This window comes from Ambystoma mexicanum, chromosome 3q (assembly GCF_040938575.1).
Source record: "Ambystoma mexicanum isolate Mex_15411 chromosome 3q, UKY_AmexF1_1, whole genome shotgun sequence".
NCBI classification, from domain to species: domain Eukaryota; kingdom Metazoa; phylum Chordata; class Amphibia; order Caudata; family Ambystomatidae; genus Ambystoma; species Ambystoma mexicanum.
In genome coordinates this window covers 1,204,492,799-1,204,516,325 of record NC_090926.1, presented here as the reverse complement: position 1 = coordinate 1,204,516,325, position 23,527 = coordinate 1,204,492,799, and the positions used below count along the sequence as shown (strand labels likewise).

The 23,527-nt window shown below is 44.5% G+C and overlaps 1 protein-coding gene across 4 annotated transcripts in view; it reads right to left on the bottom strand.

Annotated features, from left to right (window-relative positions):
* Positions 1–23,527, bottom strand: part of LOC138447752 (intercellular adhesion molecule 5-like) — a 353,302-nt gene that overhangs the window by 155,394 nt on the left and 174,381 nt on the right. For all 4 annotated transcript variants that reach the window (XM_069604069.1, XM_069604070.1, XM_069604067.1 and 1 more), the window contains one exon: positions 6,314–6,589. In XM_069604069.1, the coding sequence (XP_069460170.1) occupies positions 6,314–6,589 (276 nt within the window). The remainder of the gene's footprint in view (positions 1–6,313; positions 6,590–23,527) is intronic.

Genomic DNA, 23,527 nt, shown 5'->3' with positions numbered 1-23,527 from the left:
GGAGCAACTAGGATGAGCGTCATCGATTCCTTGTTCATCTTGTACACCACCTTCCTGATGAGAGGAGTTGGTGGGAAGGCGTACGCAAACATCCCTGACCAGTTCATCCACAGGGCATTCCCCTGGGAGTCCGGTTGTGGGAACCTGGATGCAAATCCTGGGCATTGTTTGTTTTCGCTTGTGGCGAATAGGTCTATAGTGGGGAAACCCCACTGAGAGAAGAGATCTTCTACTACGTCTTTGTGAAGGACCCATTCGTGTTCTTCTGGGAGGGAGTCTCTGCTTAGAGCATCCGCTAGGGAATTGAGCTCCCCTGGAACATGTTGCGATGACAGGAAGATGTTCCGTCTGAGTGCCCATATCCATATTTTCTGGGCAAGCTTGGACAGATTTGGCGAACGAGTCCCTCCTTGCTTGTTCAGATAGAACATGGCTGTCGTGCTGTCCGTCCTGATCTGCACCGACAAGTTTAGTAGATGGGGCTCGAACGCCTGCAGCGCTCGGAATACTGCCAGAAGCTCTAGCAGATTGATGTGGTTCTTGGCTACTGAGTGAGACCAGAGACCCTGAGCTGTGTGGTGGAGATGGTGAGCTCCCCACCCCGTCAGGCATGCATCTGTCGTCACCACTGCCTGTACTTCGGGATCGTAAAAGGGTTTCCCCTTTGCGAGATTCTCTCTTGTCCACCAGTGTAGGTTCTGTACGAATGTTGGCGAAACGACCACTAGATCGTCCCACTGACCACTTGCCTGAGACCACTGTTTCGCCAACCATTCCTGCATGGGACGCATGCGCAGACGCGCGTGGGGGACCAGGTAAATGCATGACGCCATCATGCCGAGTAACCGCATAGCTTTGCGTACTGTTATCTGTTGACCTGACTGATAATGCGGAATTTGCAGAAGTATGTTCCGAATTCTTTCTTCCGAAGGGAAGGTCAATCCTTTCTGAGTATCTAGGATAGCTCCTAGAAACTGTTTTGAGGTGCTTGGCACCAGACTTGACTTTTTCTCGTTGATGGAGAAGCCTAATTCGTGGAGGAGGTCGATGGTCCTCTGAATGTTTGACCTGCAGATTCCTGGGGTTTCCCCCGTTATGAGCCAGTCGTCCAGATAAGGGTACACTGGGATTGCCTCCCTGCGTAGGTGTGCAGCTGCCACCGCCAGTACCTTGGTGAATACCCTTGGTGCAGAAGCTATCCCGAAGGGCAGTACCTTGAATTGGTAGTGGCGACTGTCCACCTTGAAGCGCAAGTATTTTCTGTGCGCCGGGAGCATGGAAATATGAAAATAGGCATCTTTCATATCCAAGGTTGCCATGTAATCCCCCTTTTTTAGGAGTGGGATTACCTCTTGTAGTGTGGTCATACGGAATTTTTGGGGCTTGACATACTTGTTGGCAGGCCGTAAGTCCAAAACTGGACGCATTGTTAAATCTTTCTTTGGCACAAGGAAGTAAGATTAGATACCCTTGTTTACCTGGTGTCCCGGGACGAGTTCTATCGCGTCCTTTTCTAGCAGAATGGCGATCTCCTCGAGGAGGATCTTCTGATGTTGTAAAGAGTGGACTTTTTGTCTTGGAGGATGGTTTAGGGGACGTTGCAGTAGTTCTATGCAGTACCCATTGGATACTGTTGACAGCACCCATCTGTCGGATGTTATCCCTTCCCATGCCTGGGTGAAACTTGATATTCGTCCCCCTACTGGGGTTGCATGGGAAGGGACCCTGAACTGAGCGTCACTGCTTTGGTGGAGGCGTGCCTCCTCCTTTACTGGGGCTGCCTCTGCCTCTACCACGTCCTCTTTTACTACCCCTACCATACGCCTGGGTAGACTGTTGTGAGCTGGTGTTCCACTGTGTACCCTGGGTGTGGGAGTAGCTATTTCATCTATTGGAATTTTGGCCGCGGGGGCGACGAAAATTGCCATTCCCTCTTTGGTTAGGTGGTTTGGTAGTTAACTGGCCAAGGGATTTGAGGGTTTCGAATTCTTCCTTAGCGTTTTTTAGAGCGTCCTCGACTGCCTTCCCAAACAGGAGATCACTTTCCACTGGTTTGTCTAAGAGCGCAGCTTGTGTTTCTGCTTTGAATCCCGACTGCCTCAACCAAGCATGCCTTTTGATGACAGTCCCCTCTGCTATAAGTCTACCCGCATTGTCAGCGGCGTCCAGAGTTGCTTTTACAGTGCAGCCTGACACGTTCCTTCCTTCCGCACAAATGCGAGCTAGCTGGCTTTTAAGGGGTTCGGGAGCAGAGTCTATTAGTGCTGCCACTTCTTCCCACTGGTGACAGTTGTAGCTAGCCAACAGTGTGGTGGAATTCGCGATTCTGGCTTGGTAGGCTGCCGTGGAAGCTACTTTCCTGCCAAAACCATAAAGTTTTTTACTTTCTTTGTCGGGGGGAGCCTCAGAGGAAGATAATGGTGTACCAGCTCTTTTGCGGGTGTTGGTTACTACTAGAGAGTCTGGCTTAAGTTGACCTCTAATATATAGGGGGTCCGACTGGGCTGCTTTAAACAGCTTCTCCACTCTCGGATTTACAGGTCTTGTCAGGTTTGGGTTGACAAGGGATGGTGCTATTCTGCGTTGAACAGATTTTAGGATGGGAATGGTCTGGGCTACTGGCTTCCTTTCCCCTATTAGTTCTTCCGCAAAGTCCCTTTCTTCCTGGACACCTTGTGTGTCTATGTGGAAGTGGTTAGCTGCCCGAAAGAGCAGTTCATTCAGGAGGGGCTGATTATCTATTGGGGAGTCAGACACTGGGGCTTCCCTTTCGACTGGTGAGTCCATTCTGAAAATATCTGGGCTATTTTCTGGCTCATCCTCGTCTTCGTCTTCGCCGTAATAATCTGATCCTGCAGGATCTTCTGGCGTGTCAATTTCCTGACCTTCTATCAGGGAAGAGTTTCCTTGGTCTGTAGGGAAGAGGTAAGAATAGGGTTGGACCTCGATGGGGTCTAAAGGCCTAAATGGTGTCTCGACCCGGGGTCTTTTGTTTGAGGGGATAGGGTCCCCTGACCCTGAGGGAGAATCTTCCTGAGGGTTTAAAGCTAGGAGTTGTTCAGGGTGTCTTTCGAAAAAATTCGCCAAGGAAGACATCCTTGACATTACTCTGTCAATGTCCTCGCATGACCAGAGTTTTGAGCTTGGGGTGACCTTGCTGGGACTTTCTATGGATTGGCCCTGAGAAGACTTGGTCAGTTCTTTTGTAGTGGAGGACTGCAAGGGTTGTTTCCTTTGCTGTTTACCCCCTTCCCCGTGGGTGGAAGTGTGTTTCCCCTTTCCCTTATCTTTCGACGCCTGGCGCCGAGGATCGGAGGTGGAATCCCTGTCTTTCGAACTAGCCTTCGAAACTGGCCCCTCTTTACTCCCAAGTGATGTACCCTTTTCCTGGGGTGCAGGCTGGGGGTGGAAGTCGTGTTCGTCTCCGGACGATTGATCTTCCGGGATATTAATGGTCGAGGCACTCTGTGCAAGTGTGGAGGCTTGCCTGACGTCGTGCGGCGACCTCGACCGGGACCGCCCAGAGGACGTCCTTTCGGACCGCTCCTTCTGTGCCTCTTTCCGAGGTTTCGACGACGTCGAATCTCGGGTGGATTTTTTGTGTTTAGCGTGTGTATGTGTAACGCTTTTGTCGCCGGGGGACTTCCCCATAGTCGCCGGGACGGACGACCTTCCGAGGCCGGGGACGTGCGTTCGGCTGTCCTTCGACGCCTTGGTGCCCTCGCCGTCCGAAAGTTCGGCGTCGCTGCCGTCGCTGAAGGTACCCTCCGCCTCCATAGCTGCTAGCTTGGCGTGGTGGGCCCAACGCTTGGTGGAGCGGTCCTTAAGAGTTTTGGCCTTAAACCTATTACAGGCCCTGCAACCCGTCTCGGGGTGGTCTCTGGGTAGGCAAAGGTTGAACGTAGCGTGCTTATCTACCCAAGGGTATTTCTTATTACACTTGGGGCAAAACTGAAAGGGCGTACCCTCCATACGCGCCTGTGGGCAGCGGGCAAGTGTGTGTAGGTAATAAGGTGTCGAGTGTGGAAGTGTACCACCCCCACTCTCCCTACTTGTAGGGCCGAGGCCAGCGGCCCAGGCCCGAGCCGAGGCGGAAGCCTCAAGGCTCAATCCGTCGGGTATTCGACCTTGATCTCCTCCCCGGTTCGGCGTCGAGATGTTGATCGACGAAAGGTTGGCCAAACGGGGCAAATTAGAATTAGTTTAGAGTGAAAATATGGCAAAGCCAGGGAACTCCGATGAAGTGCTTCCGACCAGAATGGCGGAAAAAAACAATCTGGGGATCCTAGACGCGTGAGGGATCATGGGTACAGGGGACGTCACACTAGGGATAGTATTACTGGCACGCCCTGTGTCGACGGCCATTTTTCGACTTCGAAAAACAAACTGTAATACTCCGCAGCTTCCACTAGATGTCGGCCTATGCACAGCATGTGATCTAAGCAGATTCCACAAGCCTCAGAAATATATATATATATATATATATATATATATATATATATTTGGTTTAGTTGAGAAAATCAACTTTTCAAATACAGATTATTTATATTTCATAGACATAGATCCAACTATATATTGAGTGGATCGAAAGCAGTATTAGAGAAACTTTGGACCAGTGCAAGTGCAATTATTATTTGTTTTGCACTAGGACCATTGTTGCCCTATTTTATATTATTTCAAGGCAACGTTGCCCTAGTACTAGGGCAACATTTGCCCTGATGCAAAAATGCATTAAAGGAATATATATTTTTGCACATGGGCAATATTTCCTTTAGTGTCAATTACACTTTCAGCAATGCTAAGTTTCTGTAGTGTAGCCCAAGTCCTCAATTCGTAGTCCAGGAATAGGCAAGACTATTCATAAATGATCAGGCTGAATTTATTATTCATAAGTTGTTTCTAAAATAAGTGGGCTAGATGTGTATATATTTGGGTGGCTCTTTCTCAGGGTGATATATCTTCAATGAATGGGTAAAATTCTAATTGAGTAGATGAGGCTGTTAATGAGTTTGATATTCAACAAGCAGGTTTGATCTCCAATGAGCAGGACCAGGGTTCAGTGAGAAGGTCAGGTCTTTGATAGGTAGGTCTGGAATTAGCAGGTTATGCTTTATATGAGGAAGTGAGGGCTTCAATGATAGAGTTGGGCTTTTAATGATTGGGTGGGTCTCTTCAAAAAGCAGGTTAAGTCGTATATGACCAGAATATGGCTATAATGTGTGGGGAATGACTCTTGTCTTTATTTAGTGGGTCACATCTTCATTGAGGGGGTCAGTAGGTCAATGAGTGGGTCAGTTCTTTGAAAACGGTGGGTCAGACCTTCAAGGAATACAAGCTAGGTCGTCAAGGAGTTGGTCTTTCCTTCAAAGAGTCATCGTGGCTTACAAAAAGATGGTCTGAGCATAAACAAAGGCCATTTGTCTATGAATGAGCAGCACAGGTATATGAAAAGTGGCTCACAAATGCAGATGGGTGCAGGACTCTGTGTATTTAATTGAATACGTAGGGAGGGAATGATGCACACCAGAGCCCAGGATACATGTGGCATTGTCTCCAGAATGCAGGAGCATAAACGGGTGAATATCGAGCAAAGGGAGGTGTGGCGAAGTGCAATATATGCAGACTAAGAAGGCACTGCACCCAAGCAAAGATGCCCTGTCATTTCTACAGCCTATCTGAGACTAAAAGAAGACAGTGGAGGCTGCAAGGGAGAGAGGTGAATTAAGAATTATTTACAGTCGCAGATCACTAGAGGAGAAGGGACAAGGGCATTCCCATAAGTCAGACTATTTAGTACTTCTTCTAAAAAAAGAAAAATGCAAGAACTCCCTACTGACTGTAATGTTCTGACCAATCAGTCACTCACCCATACATACATGTACTTCAGTTAAGTTCCTGAAACTCTTTACAAAACATAGATACAAAATAAATAAACGTGTATGCTACACAGTTCACCCTTCTGGTGACGGCAATCACGTGATTCATGCCAGAAACCGGCCTCTAGGACCAGGCAACAAGCCATAAGAAATCATTCAGAAGAATTTTCTGTTTTTAATACTCATGGCTACCGACAAAAAGATCTCAAAACCCCAGCAGCCCCTAATGTCACAAACCATCATAATAAACAAGTAGGCAGAAAGCAGATCTGAAGAGCAAGCCTGCCCTTAGCTCATAAAACAGGTAATAGCAATGGTATCTTCAAGATCCTGGTCTGTATTCCCAGCACAATGCACTCTTAGAAAGAGGAAAAAAGGACCACCGGGGGGAAAGGAGTCTAAGGTCGTCAATGAATGGTTACCGGCTTCTTACTCACAGGTGACGTTTAGCGTGAGAAATGTGCTTTTTGTGATGTTCAGCGATCTCAGCCTGGCCTCACATTCAATGTTCATTGCATTATCTTCTTTTTGAGCCTTTAGGATGGAGTTGCATGTGATCTCAGAACTCCCTTCACATGTCTTCAATGTTGTGCTGCCTTTGATGGTTATCAGTGCTTCGCTTGGGTCCGTCTCTGGCAACGTACACGTGATATTAACGTCAACACCAACCAGCGTATTTGCTTCTTTTACATTCAGGACTGGTTCTGGGAAACCTACAAATTATAATTTAATAAAGAAGATTACCAGAATTGCAATTCAGCAAATATCCTCTCCACCTGCTGTATCCAGTATGTCTGTTTGTTTGTTTGTTTGTTTATTTAATTTATTTGTAGAGCGCTCCGGAACCGTGGGTAGAAGGGCGCTTAAGGATAAGGTTACAGTCATGAAATATGCATTAACATTTACAAGGTACATCAATTTACAAAGAAAGATTTACATAATACAAAAATTTACATATAATACAGGTATGGTTGCGGCTGTTAGATATTAGAGATGAGAGAAGAAGCTACTCTTTGTTCAGTAGCCAGCCAATAACCAGTTTCCTAAAGATCGGGAAGGACTCAGTGGTTTTCATTTTGAGTGGTAAGGTGTTCCAAAGTTGGGAGGCTAGCACAGTGAAGCTAGCGCCTCCTGCTCTTTTTAAGGCGAATCTGGGCACTAGCAGGCTTAAGGAGTTGGATGATCTGGTGGTTCTGGATGATGATTTTAGAGTCTGTAAAGTATGCTTTTTATATTTAGTAGTAAACAAATGATCCGCTGAATCATTCAACATCGTTGAACACAGATGACTTGAAAATGAAAGAGAAACCCTCGGAAGGGAGGCTGCTTGATAAACTGAGCGAAAAAGTGCAGTGCCCCGGAGTGGAGTGCTCACACCAATGCACCCCAAAACAACTATAAGGGTAGGGTGGGTGGTTCCAAGCTTTTGATGCAGCCACAGAGAAGGCACGTCCACCAACATAGGGGAGCTTTGTCCGGGAAAATGTGGTTGGCCAGAGACGTTTGTGAGCTGCGTGCTCTAGATGGAGTATAGGGGAGAAATTTAGCCTGAAGATATTCAGCCCCTGTTTGTAGTATGCACAATACAGAGAGACTTGAACAACACCCTCTTCATATGCTTCATTCATAGAAGCCTCTTTTTTCTGTTTGGAAAGAGCTATAAAAACAACAAGGACATCCAGGTTCTGTCCAGTGCAGCGCTACAAACCAAAATAAATCAAAAAGATATTTTTTAGGGCCATCCCAAACAATAACAGCAAAACTCACTTTCCACGGTCATCTGGCAGCTTGTTGTATGCGGCCGTTTTTTGAAGAACTTTCCTGCATGACCTAAGAAGGCATACATTCTTACAATCGATTTTGTTTTTTTTATTTTGGAAAGGTTCTTATTGTAAAGGGATTCATGAATAACCAACAGTTCTTTAAACTAAATTAGTACCCCAAGGAGTGACGGGGCAGTAGCTCATTGGCGAAACTCAGGGCTATATTTCCTGATATAGCCCAGAGTTTCCACCCTGCCACAATCCTCCCCTGGGCCTTCCTGTGAGCACGTCCTCTAGCTGCCATGTTCCGCTCCACCACCCACATTCAACCCCTCTCGTCCTCCAAACATGGCTCCTTCTCCGGCTCCATGGACTGCCTTCACCTCTTAACTTTCTCACGCTGCAACTGGCTCACCCCACACTTCTGCTTTCGGTCTTGTATAGGCATGCCGAGGCCACTACACAAAATGCCAGCCCCAGGCATGATAATACCTTTACAGCCCGTCAGCGTTCCCGGTTGCCTGTCCTCGCAAAGGACATGAGCCTGTATTAACGCCCAGCTTCTGGGCCATTACGAGCCAGGGTAGCTCAGGGGAGGGGGTGGGCGTGAAGCTTGATCAGCACATGGTGGATAGTCACTGTGGTAGGAGGTGGGGGAGGGAATAAAGCTTGATCAACACATGATGAATTGTCACTGTGGTAGGAGGTGTGGGAGGGAATAAAGCTTGATTACCACATGGTGGATATTCACTATCTGGCCAGTGAACAACTTCATAGCGTTTGATTGTGTGCCATAAACCTGTTCAGGTTTCATTGTTCTTGTTATTGTTTCTCAGTTCCCATGTTGGCTCTCCAAGCTGTTATTGTGTTATTTTAACCTCCTAATCTATTCCCAATTTAACTTTTTATGAATATAGTCTAGAACTCTTCCATTTTCTACAGTTTTAGCATATGATCATGCCGGATTAACACATTGTGCCCTCTTTTTTTCAGGCATATTTATCCCAAAGGTAGAGGAGCGGGGGTAGGGGGGGGATCATGTGGGGGAGTGCATGGAGTTCTCAGGTGAAGAGTAGTGGGAGGGTGATTTGGGTGCAGATGGGGACATGCAGAAGGATGGCAGAAACAGAGGGGTTCTATCTATCAGTGCTGATGAGGAGTAGAGCAGCAGGCAACGGGGGATGAGGCTCTGACCTTCATCCATGATGGTCTGCAGAACAAGACAGGCTTCAGATGTCCTGTGTGGGGGAAGGGGTTCTTGATCCTGGCCATTTCTGGCTCCTCCTTGCCCACACCGGATGTCACCCACTGAAGTCACCCGTTGCGGCTTTTGGCTCTTGACAGCAGACGCCCGAACTGGATACCCTGGGGAAATTGAGTAAGGAGGCAGTATTTCACATGAGGCCTTCTGGGAGCCAATCCAAATGCCCAAGATGGCTTCCAGTAGACCCAGGAACCTGCTGCAGGCTCCTTGGCCTTGCAGGGAGCTGGCAAATGTGTTTATGCTGCAGGACCCTAACGTTCTGATCAGAGTCCTCTGGAACTGAAGGATGTGGCAACAAAGAAATACCTTAAAACATAGCATTTCTGTTTACTTTTGTGATTTGGTCACATAGCCCTGTGGTAGCCAATCAGAATGCCCAAAGGTGCTTCTAGCAAGAGTAGAAGCAGTTCCAGTAATTCCTAGATGAAGTGCTGTCGGCAATCATGAGGTTGTCAGGCCCTGATGGAGAAGGTACTGCACTAGAGGAAAAGAATTACTCTTGCAGCTGGAGTACAGTCCCGCTGTTCTATTCGTTCCAGTCCAATTCCAGTACCTAAATGTGCAGCTGGGTGCCATCAGTAATTGTTCAAATGGTTTCCGTACTCTATAGAGTCCAAATACCTCTTGGAACGTTCTAGATTATGTAACGAGAGTCCTTGAGCTCTACCCAATACTAGTTCTTAGGCTGCCAGTACTCTTGGCCCTGTATGTCTGATATATGCTGGTATACGCAGAGAGGCTTCTTCTGGTAACAGGCAATCTCTGAGGCTTTCAAAGCAGCTTTGAACGCAGAGTTAGGGGAAAGGAGCACGGATTCATGTCTTTGGAAGGTGTCCACAGATCCTGGTATGACTTTGCCGCCAAAGCTCCTTCATGATGCTATTTAAGTTAGAAATGCCATTGCTTGCTTGGGAGACAAGGTAATAGGAAATTGGTACTTGCAAGTGCACATACCAATTAGGAAGGCGGATCCTTTCAAACATCTGGTGGTCACCCAATCACTGGTGGTTGCCACATTCAACTTCCGGGGCAAACAATTGAATGTGAATTGCACTCAAGATTTCTCAACATCATTCAAGTATCCAAACAGATCTGGTCTTGGCTCTCTTGCCGTCCCTTTTCTGAGGCAGGCAGGTGCCATGACCAAATATGTCTTCATCCCTGACCCTTCACACTAAGTGAATATTTTTAGCTGAGCTAGGGTCAGTGTATTTCTAACATAGGAGGGCCCTCTCTACGGCACCCATTGGCATGCAGCAAGCTATATCCCACAGGGTAATTCCGCCACCAACTAATGAAGTCATAATTAAAAGTGCATGATTACTTTGCTTCACAAAGGTAATAGGGTGCAGTTGGGGAACCCAAACCCTGAGAGGCCTGTGGTCTCTGATGGGGCACACTGAGTCGCTACTGGTCCTAGTTTACCAGTCCTGCGGAGGTTGATGTTGACCCCAAAAACCCTTATGGATTTGTCCGATCTGTGGTCGACTTCTCTAGTGACAACAGCAGTCTTGACGCTCACGAGGGAAAGGGAAAGTTGATAAAATAACAAACTTCGGTCACGACCCTTAACCAAAACCCCCACTGGCATGTCCACATGCCAGGTAAGGTCAGGGTTCGGGGTTCCATTAGGGCCTCGGTGGCCTTGCACCATCTTCCAAGACTCTCTTGGAGTCAGGCTCATATTCAGTTTGAGGAATATCTTTGAATGGGACTACTTTTCCTTGGGCCTGCAGTCAACATGGAGGCACTCACATAGTCTTGTTCCCTAGCACTAGACTATGCAGTATAGTGTTTTGGGTGTGGTTGCCTGGGACTACTTTACCTGGACTACTTTGCTGGGAGGCTATTTAAACCAAACCCAAGCAACAGAACATGCTTCACGTTATTCTGCAGCCTGCTGGTACCAGTGTCCTTGATACCGGCAATCATCGGAGCAACGAGCCTGCAGAGGAGAAAAAGAACATCATTAATAGACTCTTACCTGCAAACTCCATCCTGTATCTGCCCGACACTCGTCCCTGATTCTGCTTACTTGCGGTCGCCCATTCAGCAAACTGCATCTTCTGGACACAGCATACCCACCGGAACGAAACAACCTGAAAGGAGAGGGAGAAAGACAACATTAGAAAAGGTTTACTCATAGCATAAGCCATGAACATCACGAGAACCTTACCTGGCTGGTCACCACTTGGCCGGCATCGTTACGGAATACCACGCCCATCGGAGAGGACCATTGCGACCTGTAAGGAGAGAAGAAACACAGGTTAGCAAATACAAGGCAAAGCTGCACGTCGCAAAGCGCGTTACTTACTGAACTGCAGTGCGCTTCTTGCGCCATCCATTACCGTCAGGTGCTCAATCCAACCAGCACGACACACCGAATCTCCCGCTCACCTAGGGAGAAAGAAAGACATTAACCACAAAAGAAAGAAAGGCAAGAACAGTATCATACAAAGACTGCTGCAGTAAGACCTATCTTAAAGACACTTGAATGGGCTCGCACCAGTGAAGTAACTCGGTCGCCCAAGCACACTGGAGACTACGCACCCCTGCAAAGAAGGCAGGGCGGAGAGCATGCCGAATACTACAATAAGGCCCGACTTCTATCGAAGGCACCACCCGGGATCGGGAAGAGGGTTCCAGGTGCAAATCAACCAACCAGGGCTAAATGGCATCCCCGTGGATACCAGGTGAGCGTAACAACTTCCAGATTTTGGCTTCACTGGCACACTGTCTTCCGGTACTTGTCCTTTCCAGCAGCCTTGGATCTACAATAAATAAGGCCTTATGTATCTTCTGCCGTACTTCATGTATCTGTCTGCATCATATTAAGCTTATTCATTTGTAAAAATCTATATCTCATTGTAAATAATAAGGTCTATATTGTAACCTATGCTGAAAGTATACTTGCAATTCCTGTAAATGGGCCCAGATACCCCTGGGTTTGGCGCACCATATAAATCAATAAACCAAACAAACAAAACAAGCAATACAAATATTTAATACCTCTATCTGAACTACTTCCCCATGCTACTGCATTCACTCTTTTGCCCTCTCCCTTTAGTTGGTTGCCTCCTCTGAAAGCTGGAAGGTGTTGCTTAAATGAGAACATTTGTTTTGCTCATGAAGTTGCTCTAAACACCACTCTCTGTATAAATGAAAAGTTCTTAGTTTCTTGAAGATGGTAATTCTTAGTATTTTTATTTTTTATTTGTTTATTTCTACAGCGCCATAGCCTGCAGGCATCAGGGCGCAAAACATACCACATAAATTGTTTGAAGGCTAAATAGCTGATTTATTCAAACAGAGTGGTTTTCAGATTTTTTCTGAAAGCAGCGTAATTTGCCTCTGCTCGCATAGATACAGGAAGTTTATTCCAGGAACTTGCAGCATTGGAGTGGAAAGATCTTCCTGACCCTCTAGCTATTTTGACATGTGGTGTAGTCAGAGGATGAGTGGCACTTGAGCGCAAATTCCTGTTTGGAGAGTATTTTCTTAGTGTTTGCTTTAGATATTGTGGAGCCTCTCAATATAGACATTCATGAGTAAGAGCCAACGTCTTAAATTGGATTCGTTTTTCTACGGGCAGCCAATGAAGCTCCCGTCTGTAATGTGAAATGTGAACCCTCCTATTTGCGTTGTAAATTATTCTAACAGCGTTGTTTTGAATTGTCTGTAACTTTTGGATGTTCTTTTTACTTGCTCCACCTAGTAGGGTGTTGCCAGCTGGGGCATGATTATGGCGCGAACTAAAGTTTTGCAATCTCTGCATGATACCAAAGGATTGATCTGTGTTAAGATTCTAAGATGGTATTGTGATTTTTTTGTCACATAGTTGACGTGTGCCTCCGCGTTGAGAGAAGTCTCAAATATTGTGCCTACGGTTTTCACTTTTTCAATCATCTTAATGGCAGAGGTGTCCATCGTAAAGCTTGTATGGGTTTGATCCAGTCTTTTTCTGGCCTGACTAGATCCAAAAACCATGAGCTCTGTCTTGGAACTATTTAGGCACATCCAGTTTTCAAGCATCCACTCCTGGATGGTCAAATAGATGTGGTTGACGGTTACTGTGTCTTTTGCGTGGTCACAAGATCCATGACAAGTTGGAAGTCATCGCATAGTTAGTGAAATGGAAACCCATCCTTTCCAATTTATCACACATGAGTCTTATGTAGATATTAAACAAGATGGAGGAGAAATAGGCCCCTGTGGTACACCATATTTGATGGCAATAGGGTCTGAACACTCAGTGCCCCAGCATATTTTAGATGTTCTCTGGCATAGAAAGGTGCGAATCCATTCCACCGCTTGGTTTGAACATTTTCCAGTATTCGCTAGTGTTTCCAATAGTCTGGCGTGATCAGCAGATCAAACGCCGCAGAGAGATCCCATAAAATAAGAAGTCCCGTTTTACCCTCATCCACGCATCTTAGCATTTGCGTCTGCAGATCTAATAACGCGCTTTCTGTTCCGTGATTTTGATGGAAACCAGATTGTTTGTGATGAAACACGGAGGCAGATTCACAGTGTGTCTGTAGTTGGTTGTAGCTGCCTTATCCAGAATCTGTAATAAGAAAGGGGTGTTTGTTATTGGACGTTAGTTGGAAGGGTCCTTTGCACTGTGCCCTGGTTTTTTAACAATAGGGGTAACTGCCTCTTCCTTTATAGAAATGGGTACATTTTGCAGGAAAAAGGAGGCATTTATGAAATGTGTGAAAAATGGTGCAAAGATGCTGGTGTGCTTGAGTATAATCCTAGATGGAAGGGGGTCCCCAGTACAAGTGGTGGGTCTGATATTTGCAAGCATAAGCAAGGTATCTGCATTGTTATTGCTTGAAAGCAAAAACTTGGCATGTGATCAGATTTTTCCTTGTTGGTTTCCATCCCTTGTTTTAAAGGTGTCCTTGTGGCATTTTGTGAGTTTTGAATTTTTTCACGGGCTAGTAGGACTTTATTTTGAAATGCTTTTTGTGCATTTTTGCAGTATTCCTTATTAGGGTTAATGCATTGAGTAAGGGTGCTAGGTTTTATACCTTCTAACAGTTGAGAGATTCAAAATGTGTACTTTTCTGCGAGTCTTTCATTCATGATAGCTTGCATACATACTTCTAAGTCTCCTGCTTTGATTTTATTATAGTTTCGATTTGAGATTTTCTTAGGTGGTTCACTAAGCAGTTCTGTGGATGTCGGCAGTAAGATAGTACATTCAATTTTACAATGGCCGGACCAGATACATGGGTTGGTGTTAAAATTACATGTATCGATATTTCGAGTTGCCACGCAATTTATGATGTGGCCTCCAGTATGGGTAGGTTTGTCGTTGTGAATGGTTAGTCCTGCATCAGTGAGAATTTGTTCTAGTTCAACGGCTTCTTTGTCCTTGATGTCTCCTTGCCAACGATTTAAATCTCCTAAGAGTATAGTGAAGGAGTTTGTGCGGTTTGAGGCATTACGTAGAGATATGAGATCTCCATTAAATGAGGGCATATCAGTAGGTGGCCTGTAAATTAAGCAGATATTAATGCAGGTGTTGGCGGTCGGGGTTATTTTGGCATAGAGGGCTTTGCAACCCAGGCATTCAATTTGGGATTCAAATATGCTGATTTCCTTTCTGCTAATAATTGCAACTCTACCCCCTTTTCCTTCCAAGCGGTTCTTGTTTATCATTTTGTAGCCTTCTGGGGTTGCTAAATCAATACTGGGGCCACGGCTTTCTTGCAGCTAGGTCTCCGTGAGACATAAGATGTCAGTCTAATTTTCAAGGATATAATCATGTATATCCAAAGAATGTTTAGGTAAGGACCTAGGTTTAAGTAGGGATAATTTTAGGTCGTCAGACGTTAGCTTTGTGTAAGCAGTGTGTGGTGCTGAGCGAAAAGCTCTTTTTAATCTCTTGTCTTCTTGAATTGTATTCTTATATTAGAAACTCTGTTACTTGACACTGTAGAAATATTCACTGTTCTCATGCGCTCTCTAGTCTCCAATTTTTTACCATGCTCCCTGCACCGCTATTCGCTGCTATGTCTTTACTTGTTTCCTTTTATCACTGCACTCTCCGTGCATCACCGCCCACGTACTGAGGGTGCTGTCAGAGACTCGCTTGTCTCCATTTGGAGTCCACGCTCCCCACGATTCCAAGGATGGTAGGTGACATGAACGCTGTTCCATATTCACTCTTAACGGAAACAAAATGGCCACAACACCTCCTTACGTCCATAGGTTCTTTCCTATAGTACTAGAGTTGAACACATGCTCACAGCGACTTACACAGCTGATCTCGCACTCCCCAAATCCTCAGAGATTGCCTTTGAATACTCATATCAGGGCCTGCAACACTGCCTTCTGCTCTCAAATGCACAATCGTATGGTGAGATTTCTGTGCATTTCTCTGCACTTTGTAATGTGATTTGAGTTGGTTGTGGAGGAATGACTGGATTGTGGTAATAGGCATACCTCTATGCTCTACCAATTTGCCTTTGAATGTTTAAAGTTTGGTATTGCACGTGTTTTGTGTATATATATGTATATATATTATAGGACAGTGATAGCCGCTCTATAGTTAAGGTGAGTCAGAGATGCATATGAATCTCTCAAACGTCTATTGTCAATAACTTTTGATTCGAGTAAAGGATTTGACAGAATTTCCAAAAGTGAATTAAAGTCTGTGGGCCCCCAGACCGCACAGTTTCGTAAAGATTAGTTAAAAAATCAGAAAGTTATTAAGTGTAAAAAAATGTTTTTCCAAAAGTGCAGCCTATTTCACATTCATTTTCCCATAGACAAAAACGTTAATTTTTGACAAAGCGCACAGCCGAAACCGCTGGACGTATTTGGGCCATGTCTGAAACAACTTGGGCATGAAGCGTTCAAAAGAGTGCTTTGCTTGGTTTGGGGTTATTCTGTGCAGTAGTTATATAAATATTTGACAAAGAAGGGGTGCCCCCTTACCCCCTAAAATAGAGCTATCTAACATGGTGCTTTGCAGGATCAAGGTTTTCAGAAATTAAACAACCACCATCTTGTTTTTCTCTCGATGCAAGAGATATTCGGGCTATAGTCGAGGTTATGGAAAAAATGAAACAGTAAAAAGCTATTTGCAGGTCAGAAAACATACAAATGCCATCAGGGTAGAGGTGGGAGATGGCTAGAGGGCACTGAGTGAAATTTGGGAGTTGGAGGGGGTCCAGGGACCGAGTGCGCAACACAATGTTTTCTGTAGCCTCGGCTATAGCTGTGAATAGCCGACATCTTAAATCACACTGCGTCATAGAAGCAGGGTGTGTTCTGGGGTGAAAGTGAGAGGGCAGGGGAGGTGAGGAGGCCATATGGGGTGTGTGGGAGCTGGCACAGAGGAGGGGGGTACTTGATGATGGCATGGCGGGGAAGGGAAGTATTTGTTTTCCAGACGTTTTGCTGATATTTGCAGCTATATCCGAGGTTACAAAGGACTACAGATACACGCGGGTAAGAGTAGTTCTGTTTTTGCAGCTATGTTTTGGAGCATCTGTGTTTTATTTATTTGTGAAAGTTATTTGTATACGTATAGTAACATTGGGGGTGAAAAATCCCTAGCCATCGCCAAAAGGCCATGGTTAGTGACTCAGAAGGTATTTTAGAGTCTTATGTATTTGGGTTGTGTGTTTCTAGATTTTTGTACATCTGGAGAAAAATATAAGACAATTGTTTTAAAAAATATTATTTAAAGGTTGTTTTCTACTGTAGTTTTAGGCACCCCATATACTGTAGTTTAGTCTGTGTATTGTTCCTCATGCTATCAAATCTTGTGCGTATTAGTTTTTTTGGTGCCTAGTTTATTGTCATGTATTATTTTTAGGTTTCTTTAGCTTTCTTTAACTCTAGGTATCATACATTACTGCTTGAGTTGTATTGTGGTTTATTGATGTTTTAAGTTTTGTTGTAGTTTTAAATCTGAAGTGAGCCCCTCTCTTCTCAAGCAAAGTTTTGTAATCGCGGCTATGATAAAAGTCAATGAACTGGAGCCGCGGGTATGAGAAAAAATATATTTTGCATATTTTATTGTATTTTTGTATTCAAATATGTAGTCCTTAAAAGGACAGTTTTGAGGTACACTGAGTGTAGTATATTAGCACATCCGGATTAGTGTTTTGATGTTATCAAGGAATACCGCATTTCCTTCATCGATTAGGTGTACTCCGTCATGTCTATAGAAATTAGCTATGTAGAACTGTATGTTGTTTTTTGATATCCATTATTGGGTGTGGTCTCTCATGAATGCTGAAACTGATTTGTTAACATTTCTTTGGGATTTCTCAATTTTACCATTGCATTTGGTGATCAATCTCCATTTTTGGTTCTGAGTCAAATTGGAAAAGATAAAGATGGTGTCAGGAAATAGTTCCATTAGTTTTGCGTTGTGTTGTTTAATCGTCAAAGTAAGGGACACACCCCACACATTCCCAAAATCATTGCCTCCACAATGAATTACTATGACGGCTGAGTGCCCTGTACTTCTTAGACTCAACAAATTTGGAAATAATTGGAACCAATGCATTCCCTGCAACCCAAACCATTTAATTGTAAAATCTCTCAAACCTAGGTCCATGTTAATATTTAGTTTCCCACAAAACAAAATGTATAAATATACATATCAAAGACAAAACTTTAGTTGCAGGGATGCTAAAGTGAGCAATACATTGTAAAAAAAAACCTTTGAAAATCAAGAAAAAATCTTTAGTTGCAGGGACGTTAAGGTGAGAACTTAACGCAACAAAACCCCTGAAATTCAGCTAACACCACCTTAACGCCCCCTGTTGTGCAGCCATTGACCACAACAATGACATCATACGCGACATCACTGATGATATCACTGGTGACAAACTGATTACATCAATAATGGAAAAGACATAACATCATTTATAAGTTAGCTCATGAAAAGTCTGAAGGCTAAAGGGGGTAGCTAGTGCCCTTTAATATGTTCAAATATATAGTCAGAACAGCCAAAGGATGTGGCCACTGGCTAGTATTGTGTTGAAGCCCATGACTAGTGGCTGGTTAGTATACATAATATACAGTGGGTACGGCCAAAGGACATTGCTTATTGCCTTTTAATTTTTTTAAATTTCCAGTGGACATGGCCAAAATATGTACAAACTGCTCAAGGTTAAAGGCCATGGCTAGTGGGCCATATATATGTCACAATATATAGTGGTCACAGCCAAAGATTGGGGCCACAGGCCAGTATTGTGCTAAAGTCCATGGCTAGTGCCTGACCAGTGTATATAATATACAGCAGACTCGGCCGAAGGCCATATCTAGTGGCTGGTTAGTGTTGAATAATACATAGTGGCCACGGCCAAAAGCCATTGCTTATTGCATTTCATTATTTGAAAATATACAGTGGACATTGCTGAAAGTTGTCCAAACTGCTCAAGTTCAAAGGCCATGGCTAGTGGTCCATTTGTATGTTACAATATATAGTGGGCGCAGTCAAAGATTAGGCCACTGGCCAGTATTGTGCGAAAGTCCATGGCTAGTGCCTGTTCAGTGGATATAATATACAGTGCATACGGTTGAAAGCTGTATCCACTGGTAAAGGCCAACATCTATGGTTGATAGCCTGTTAGTGTTTTACAATAATCAGTGCACACGGGTGACGGTTGTGACCACTGTCCATAACTGAAGCCCATAACTAGTAGCCATTAATGTGTTAAAATATATTTGCCTGCACTCAGACCATGGCTGAAGGCCATGTTTAATGCAAGTTACTATTCTAATATAATCAGTGATGTCATCAGTGATGTCATCATTGTGGTCATAGGCTGCGCAACAGGGGGAGTGAAGTTTAGGTGGCTTTAGCTGCATTTCAGGGGTTTTGTTGCATTAAGTTCTCACCTTAACGTCCCTGCAGCTAACATTTCTTCCTTGAAAATATATATATATATCACTAAAAAAAACTTTGTTAAGGGGACGTTAAGGTTAAGTTGCGTCTCCCATCAGTGATGTCATCAATGAGATGTGTGATGTCATCTTTGATGTTCTGGGTGTTAGTGTTAGCTGTGCACAGTGGTGCGGGCAGTTATGGTTGCTTAGCCTACCATAACTGGCGAATTTCAGGGGTTTTTCGGTTTTACTTCGAACCATAATGTCACCTTTATAACATTTTTTTTGTGAATTTCACAGGTTTTTAGTAGCGCAACTTAACCATAACATCCCCTTAAGAAAGTTCTTTTTACTGAATTTCATAGTTTTTTAGTAGGGCAACTTAATCATAACATCCCGTTAACAAAGTTTTTTTACTGAATATACACTTTCATCATGTGCATTTGGGAGATATGTACTATAATTCCCTTACTTTATATACATGTAACATAGAACATACTGAACGCCCTCACTAATGATATTTGAAAGGCACGGACTGAGCGCATGTCTGCGGACGGGCGCGTACGACATTAACACTACCCAAACAGTCAGGGGGTATCTGAAATTGTACTATTGTGCCATATGAAAAATGCACAAGTTTAAAAAAGAACACATAGACACATTATAAGTACTAATAAGTAACCAATTGAACCTTCACGACTCAAACATTACCCATGCATTTAATTACCATGTAGAATTAAATGGATTATACCATAACAAAAAAAGATATGCCTCCAAAGTAATTACCTCACAGAAACTGTACAGCCAGGAGCGACAGTAGAAGCAGACAGCACAACGAAGATAAATTACAAGAAAATAGTAAGTGAACATAATTTTTCTTATATGTGTGTGTACTTTTTTGTATGTGGTGCAGAAAAAATAATGTATTTCTGTTGTTTTGACACAGAAATGTGCAGTACTTTGGAGTGGCTGAAGGAGAATTTGCCGCATGCGGAAATGTCAGAAGATAGCGATAATAATGGTACACACTTCTCTGCATAAGCAAATTAATAGTCAGTATTTTATGGGCATTTAACATATATATATTTATTTTTAACACACCAGGTAAAAAAAGAAGAAAGTCCACCAAAGGACATAGAGCAAAACAGCCTGAAATGGATAGAAGAGAAAATGGACATACTAAATGAGAATTTTAACAGGTTAAGGCAATTTGTGGAGGAATACGTGAGGGTAAAAATAAAATATCACTGTCCCACCTGTACCTGTCCCCCTTCTCCATTTCCTAGTGAACCATCCCCAAACCCTCAAGAAGAACATAAATGTTTTGACGAAACATCCATCCCTTCATCCCCTCACAACCAGCCTGTGTTAAACACTAATTCCCCTATATTCGTTTCAGCATCTGCTTCCCCCTCTTTCTCTAGATTGATGTATGTGTGTATGAAAACATTTTTTATGTTAGTTGTAGTGGAATGGTTTGGATCAAAAAAATGTTTTTAAAAGAGTTAAAATGTCTGCGGATAGCGCGCCTGTTCGGGCTGGCCGTAATCAATATAATATGGATGTTCTAAGGGCAATACACCTACCCGTACCATTCGCAACCAAGATGGAACTAATATTAGAACGCACCAGCTGTCCAAGTTGTCCGTAAATGAACAGAATGGGGGCCTCCTAAGGACATTATTCCTCTCCATACTGGTCACAACCAAGATAAAACTCTTCTTAGAACACACCAGGTGTCTGGGATGTCTGTAAATGAATAAAATGGGATTGTCCTAAGGACACTATACCTGTCCGTACTGTCCGCAGCTAAGATGGAACTGTCCGTAGAACAGGCGCGGTGGCCGGCATGTCCGTAGTCAAACAAAATGGAGGTGTCCTAAGGACACTGTACCTGGCCGTACAGTCAGCAGAACATCTACGCACATGTGCTCCACACCCATAAGTACTGCGAACATTGCGCCTGTCCGTAACTGTCCGTCTCCCTTGTGTTGCACTTTTAATTAGTTTCAGGACCCGAACACTGTCCATAGAACACCCGCGCGCCTGTGCACGTCCGTTACTCTGCATTTGGTGTCCAGCAGGCACCCATTTCCTTCGCGGATGTGTTCACGACGTTATCATGTGACCGCACCCATGCTGAGTGTGTGGCCTAATTTGCGCAGTTTGTCTGCTTCCGCAACATTTCAAAAGAACTTATACAGACATGGGAATTTATTTTACAATATAAAATCACCATTTCACATGTACCATACAATGGCCGTACCTTTCAATGTATTGTTTAGAATTTTTGCAACGCTTTTGAGTGATCGATATGGTCACAAGGCGCACCCCTCCGCCCCTATATAAGGGCACACCCCCAAACTCATCTTCATTGTACTTCTGGCTATAGCAGATTGAGTTTTGCTGCCTTTACTACTGTAGCGAAGATTAGCCGACCAACCCTAATGTCATCCATGGCTGCTGTTGCTTTATTAGCCTCTTCATCACCCCCAAACCCTCCACCGCCCCCACCTCCCCAAGGGCCTGCAGAGGGAAATACGCGTGAGGATGTAGAGAGCGAGGAAGAAGAGGAAGAAGAGAATGAGGTGGAGGAACTCTGCACTACAAGCACTCGCCGGGAGTCGTTGGTGTGGCGGTTGTTTACCGTTTTTGGAAATGTACCAAAAGCATGTGCGAACCAGGTCATGTGTAATCATTGCAAGTTGGTGCTGAGTTGCGGGAGACCTGGTGCGTACAGCTTTGGAACGACAACCATGAAGCGACACCTAACTTCATTCCACAGTGCGGACATTCGCAAGGTGGTACCCTGTGAAGGACGTAGTAGGTTGAGTTCCTCCGCAGCATCCTCTGTGTCCGATCCTCTCACCACAAGAGACATTCCTGTGGGAGAGCGCATCCCTCCAGCTGCCTCACAGGCCATTTGCGATGCTGTTGACCCTTATCTTGCGAGGGTTACAATATTGTGTATGTACTGCGACGCAGTACTCTGCAGGGGGGAGAGTCTTTGAAGTGCTTTTGAGACTGCGGTCACGGAGCACCAGAAGAACTGCTGCCTACCTAAGTAAAGCCCACCCTACATCTTTCTCTCTCCACCTGCCCTTTCTTATCCCCGTGGTTAGTGTCCCATTGTGGAAAGAGGACATGCCAACATCTCTTAGAAAGGCACCAACAGCCTTATTGACATTGCGCCTCGCTTTCTCCATCTGTGGACCAAATGCAGAAGAACACATCCATATTTGTCTTTGAGCAATACGGGAAAAAACTACTTGTCCATGCCCTTCGCAAGTCCTTCCTTCATTGCAAATTGCAAAGAAATTCCAGAGACATGCCCTAAACTGTTTCCTCCACAATGAATGATAATTATATCAGGATGACGCTCTGTCTGTAAAGTAGCACAGAGAGGTACCAAGTTCAGCCTCTTCATTCCACGCACTCCATGCCAGTGCACTTCCACATGAGAAAATCCAAGATCTGCAGATATACAGAACTTTCTGCATGCACCTTCAACCAATGTATGCATGAGTCTCCCAAAATCCATATAATCTGTTTTCAAGCACACAGAGCCATAGCTGTCTGGTCTCCTGTCAGGAAAAAGACATTTTCACTAAATCTCTCCGTTCAGAACACACCCACTGAACTTTACTGACCAATCCCTAGCTTCGCTCATCCTCATTTGCAGGCGTCTCCACCCCAGAAACCCTGTTGGTAATACGCGCTGCCTGAAGACTACCGGCATGTCTGCGGACACGTGGAGGATCTGAGCGTGACGACTGTACATTTAAATAGTATTCCCCTTTTCCCCTTTAAGGTGGGCTCTGAAAAGAGCTGTATTTTATTTGTTTTTTTGGCAGATGCCTGACAGTCACCTGTTATTTTATATTTTTTTTATTTTCTTTTCTTCTTACTTTACTCCTACAATCATTACAGAACCTTCTCCAAAGCAAGCCTTACATTCCAAAAGAACATGGTATTTCCCAAAAAAGATAACGAAACACCATCTACTTCAAATTAAGCCGCATTACTGTAAACAATGTTCTCGTGGCTGCATGAAAAAATACTAGCTCGTAACATGAAAGCACACATACCGCGAATGATGGTACACCTCCCAATACTTTCATCAGGAAAAAAACAGAACTGTTGTCCCATTTTCCTCTAGGGAGTAAGCCAGAAAAAATTACTTTCACAGTTGGAAAGATGTTAATGACTGCTTGCCCCAACTGTTCCAAATCTTCCAACAAAGTAGGTGAACTCACGTAGCCCAAATGGCAAGCACCGTAGTGCAAAACTACCACATGGGGACTGGTCATCCTACACATATCTCTGCAAACTTTGAGAATTGCTGCAACATTGCAATCAGTCGCAGCGCTCCACACCACCTCCACTCCTCTGACATTGAAATTGTGTGCCACATGCCTACTTTCGGAATAGTGCTGTAAACCATGGACAAAAATATCCCAGAGCACCAACACCCTGACTGTCTCCACCTCTGCCATCTTCACTACACGCACTGTCTTTCGACACAAATGAACAATGTGAACATCTGATTGGCTGATGCCTACAGTCCCCTTTCCATGCTGGATTTGCTGTACAACCCCGTATGTGGTACGCCCTACCCGCGGACAAGCGCGGTGTCCGTGTGGCACGTAATTCTTAGCCAGTCCTTCTACCCTTTCCACATCACTCACAAATTAATTCCCTCATTGGACACAGCTAAGCAGTCACACAACCATCCACCAATCACAGTCAAGATCTCTACA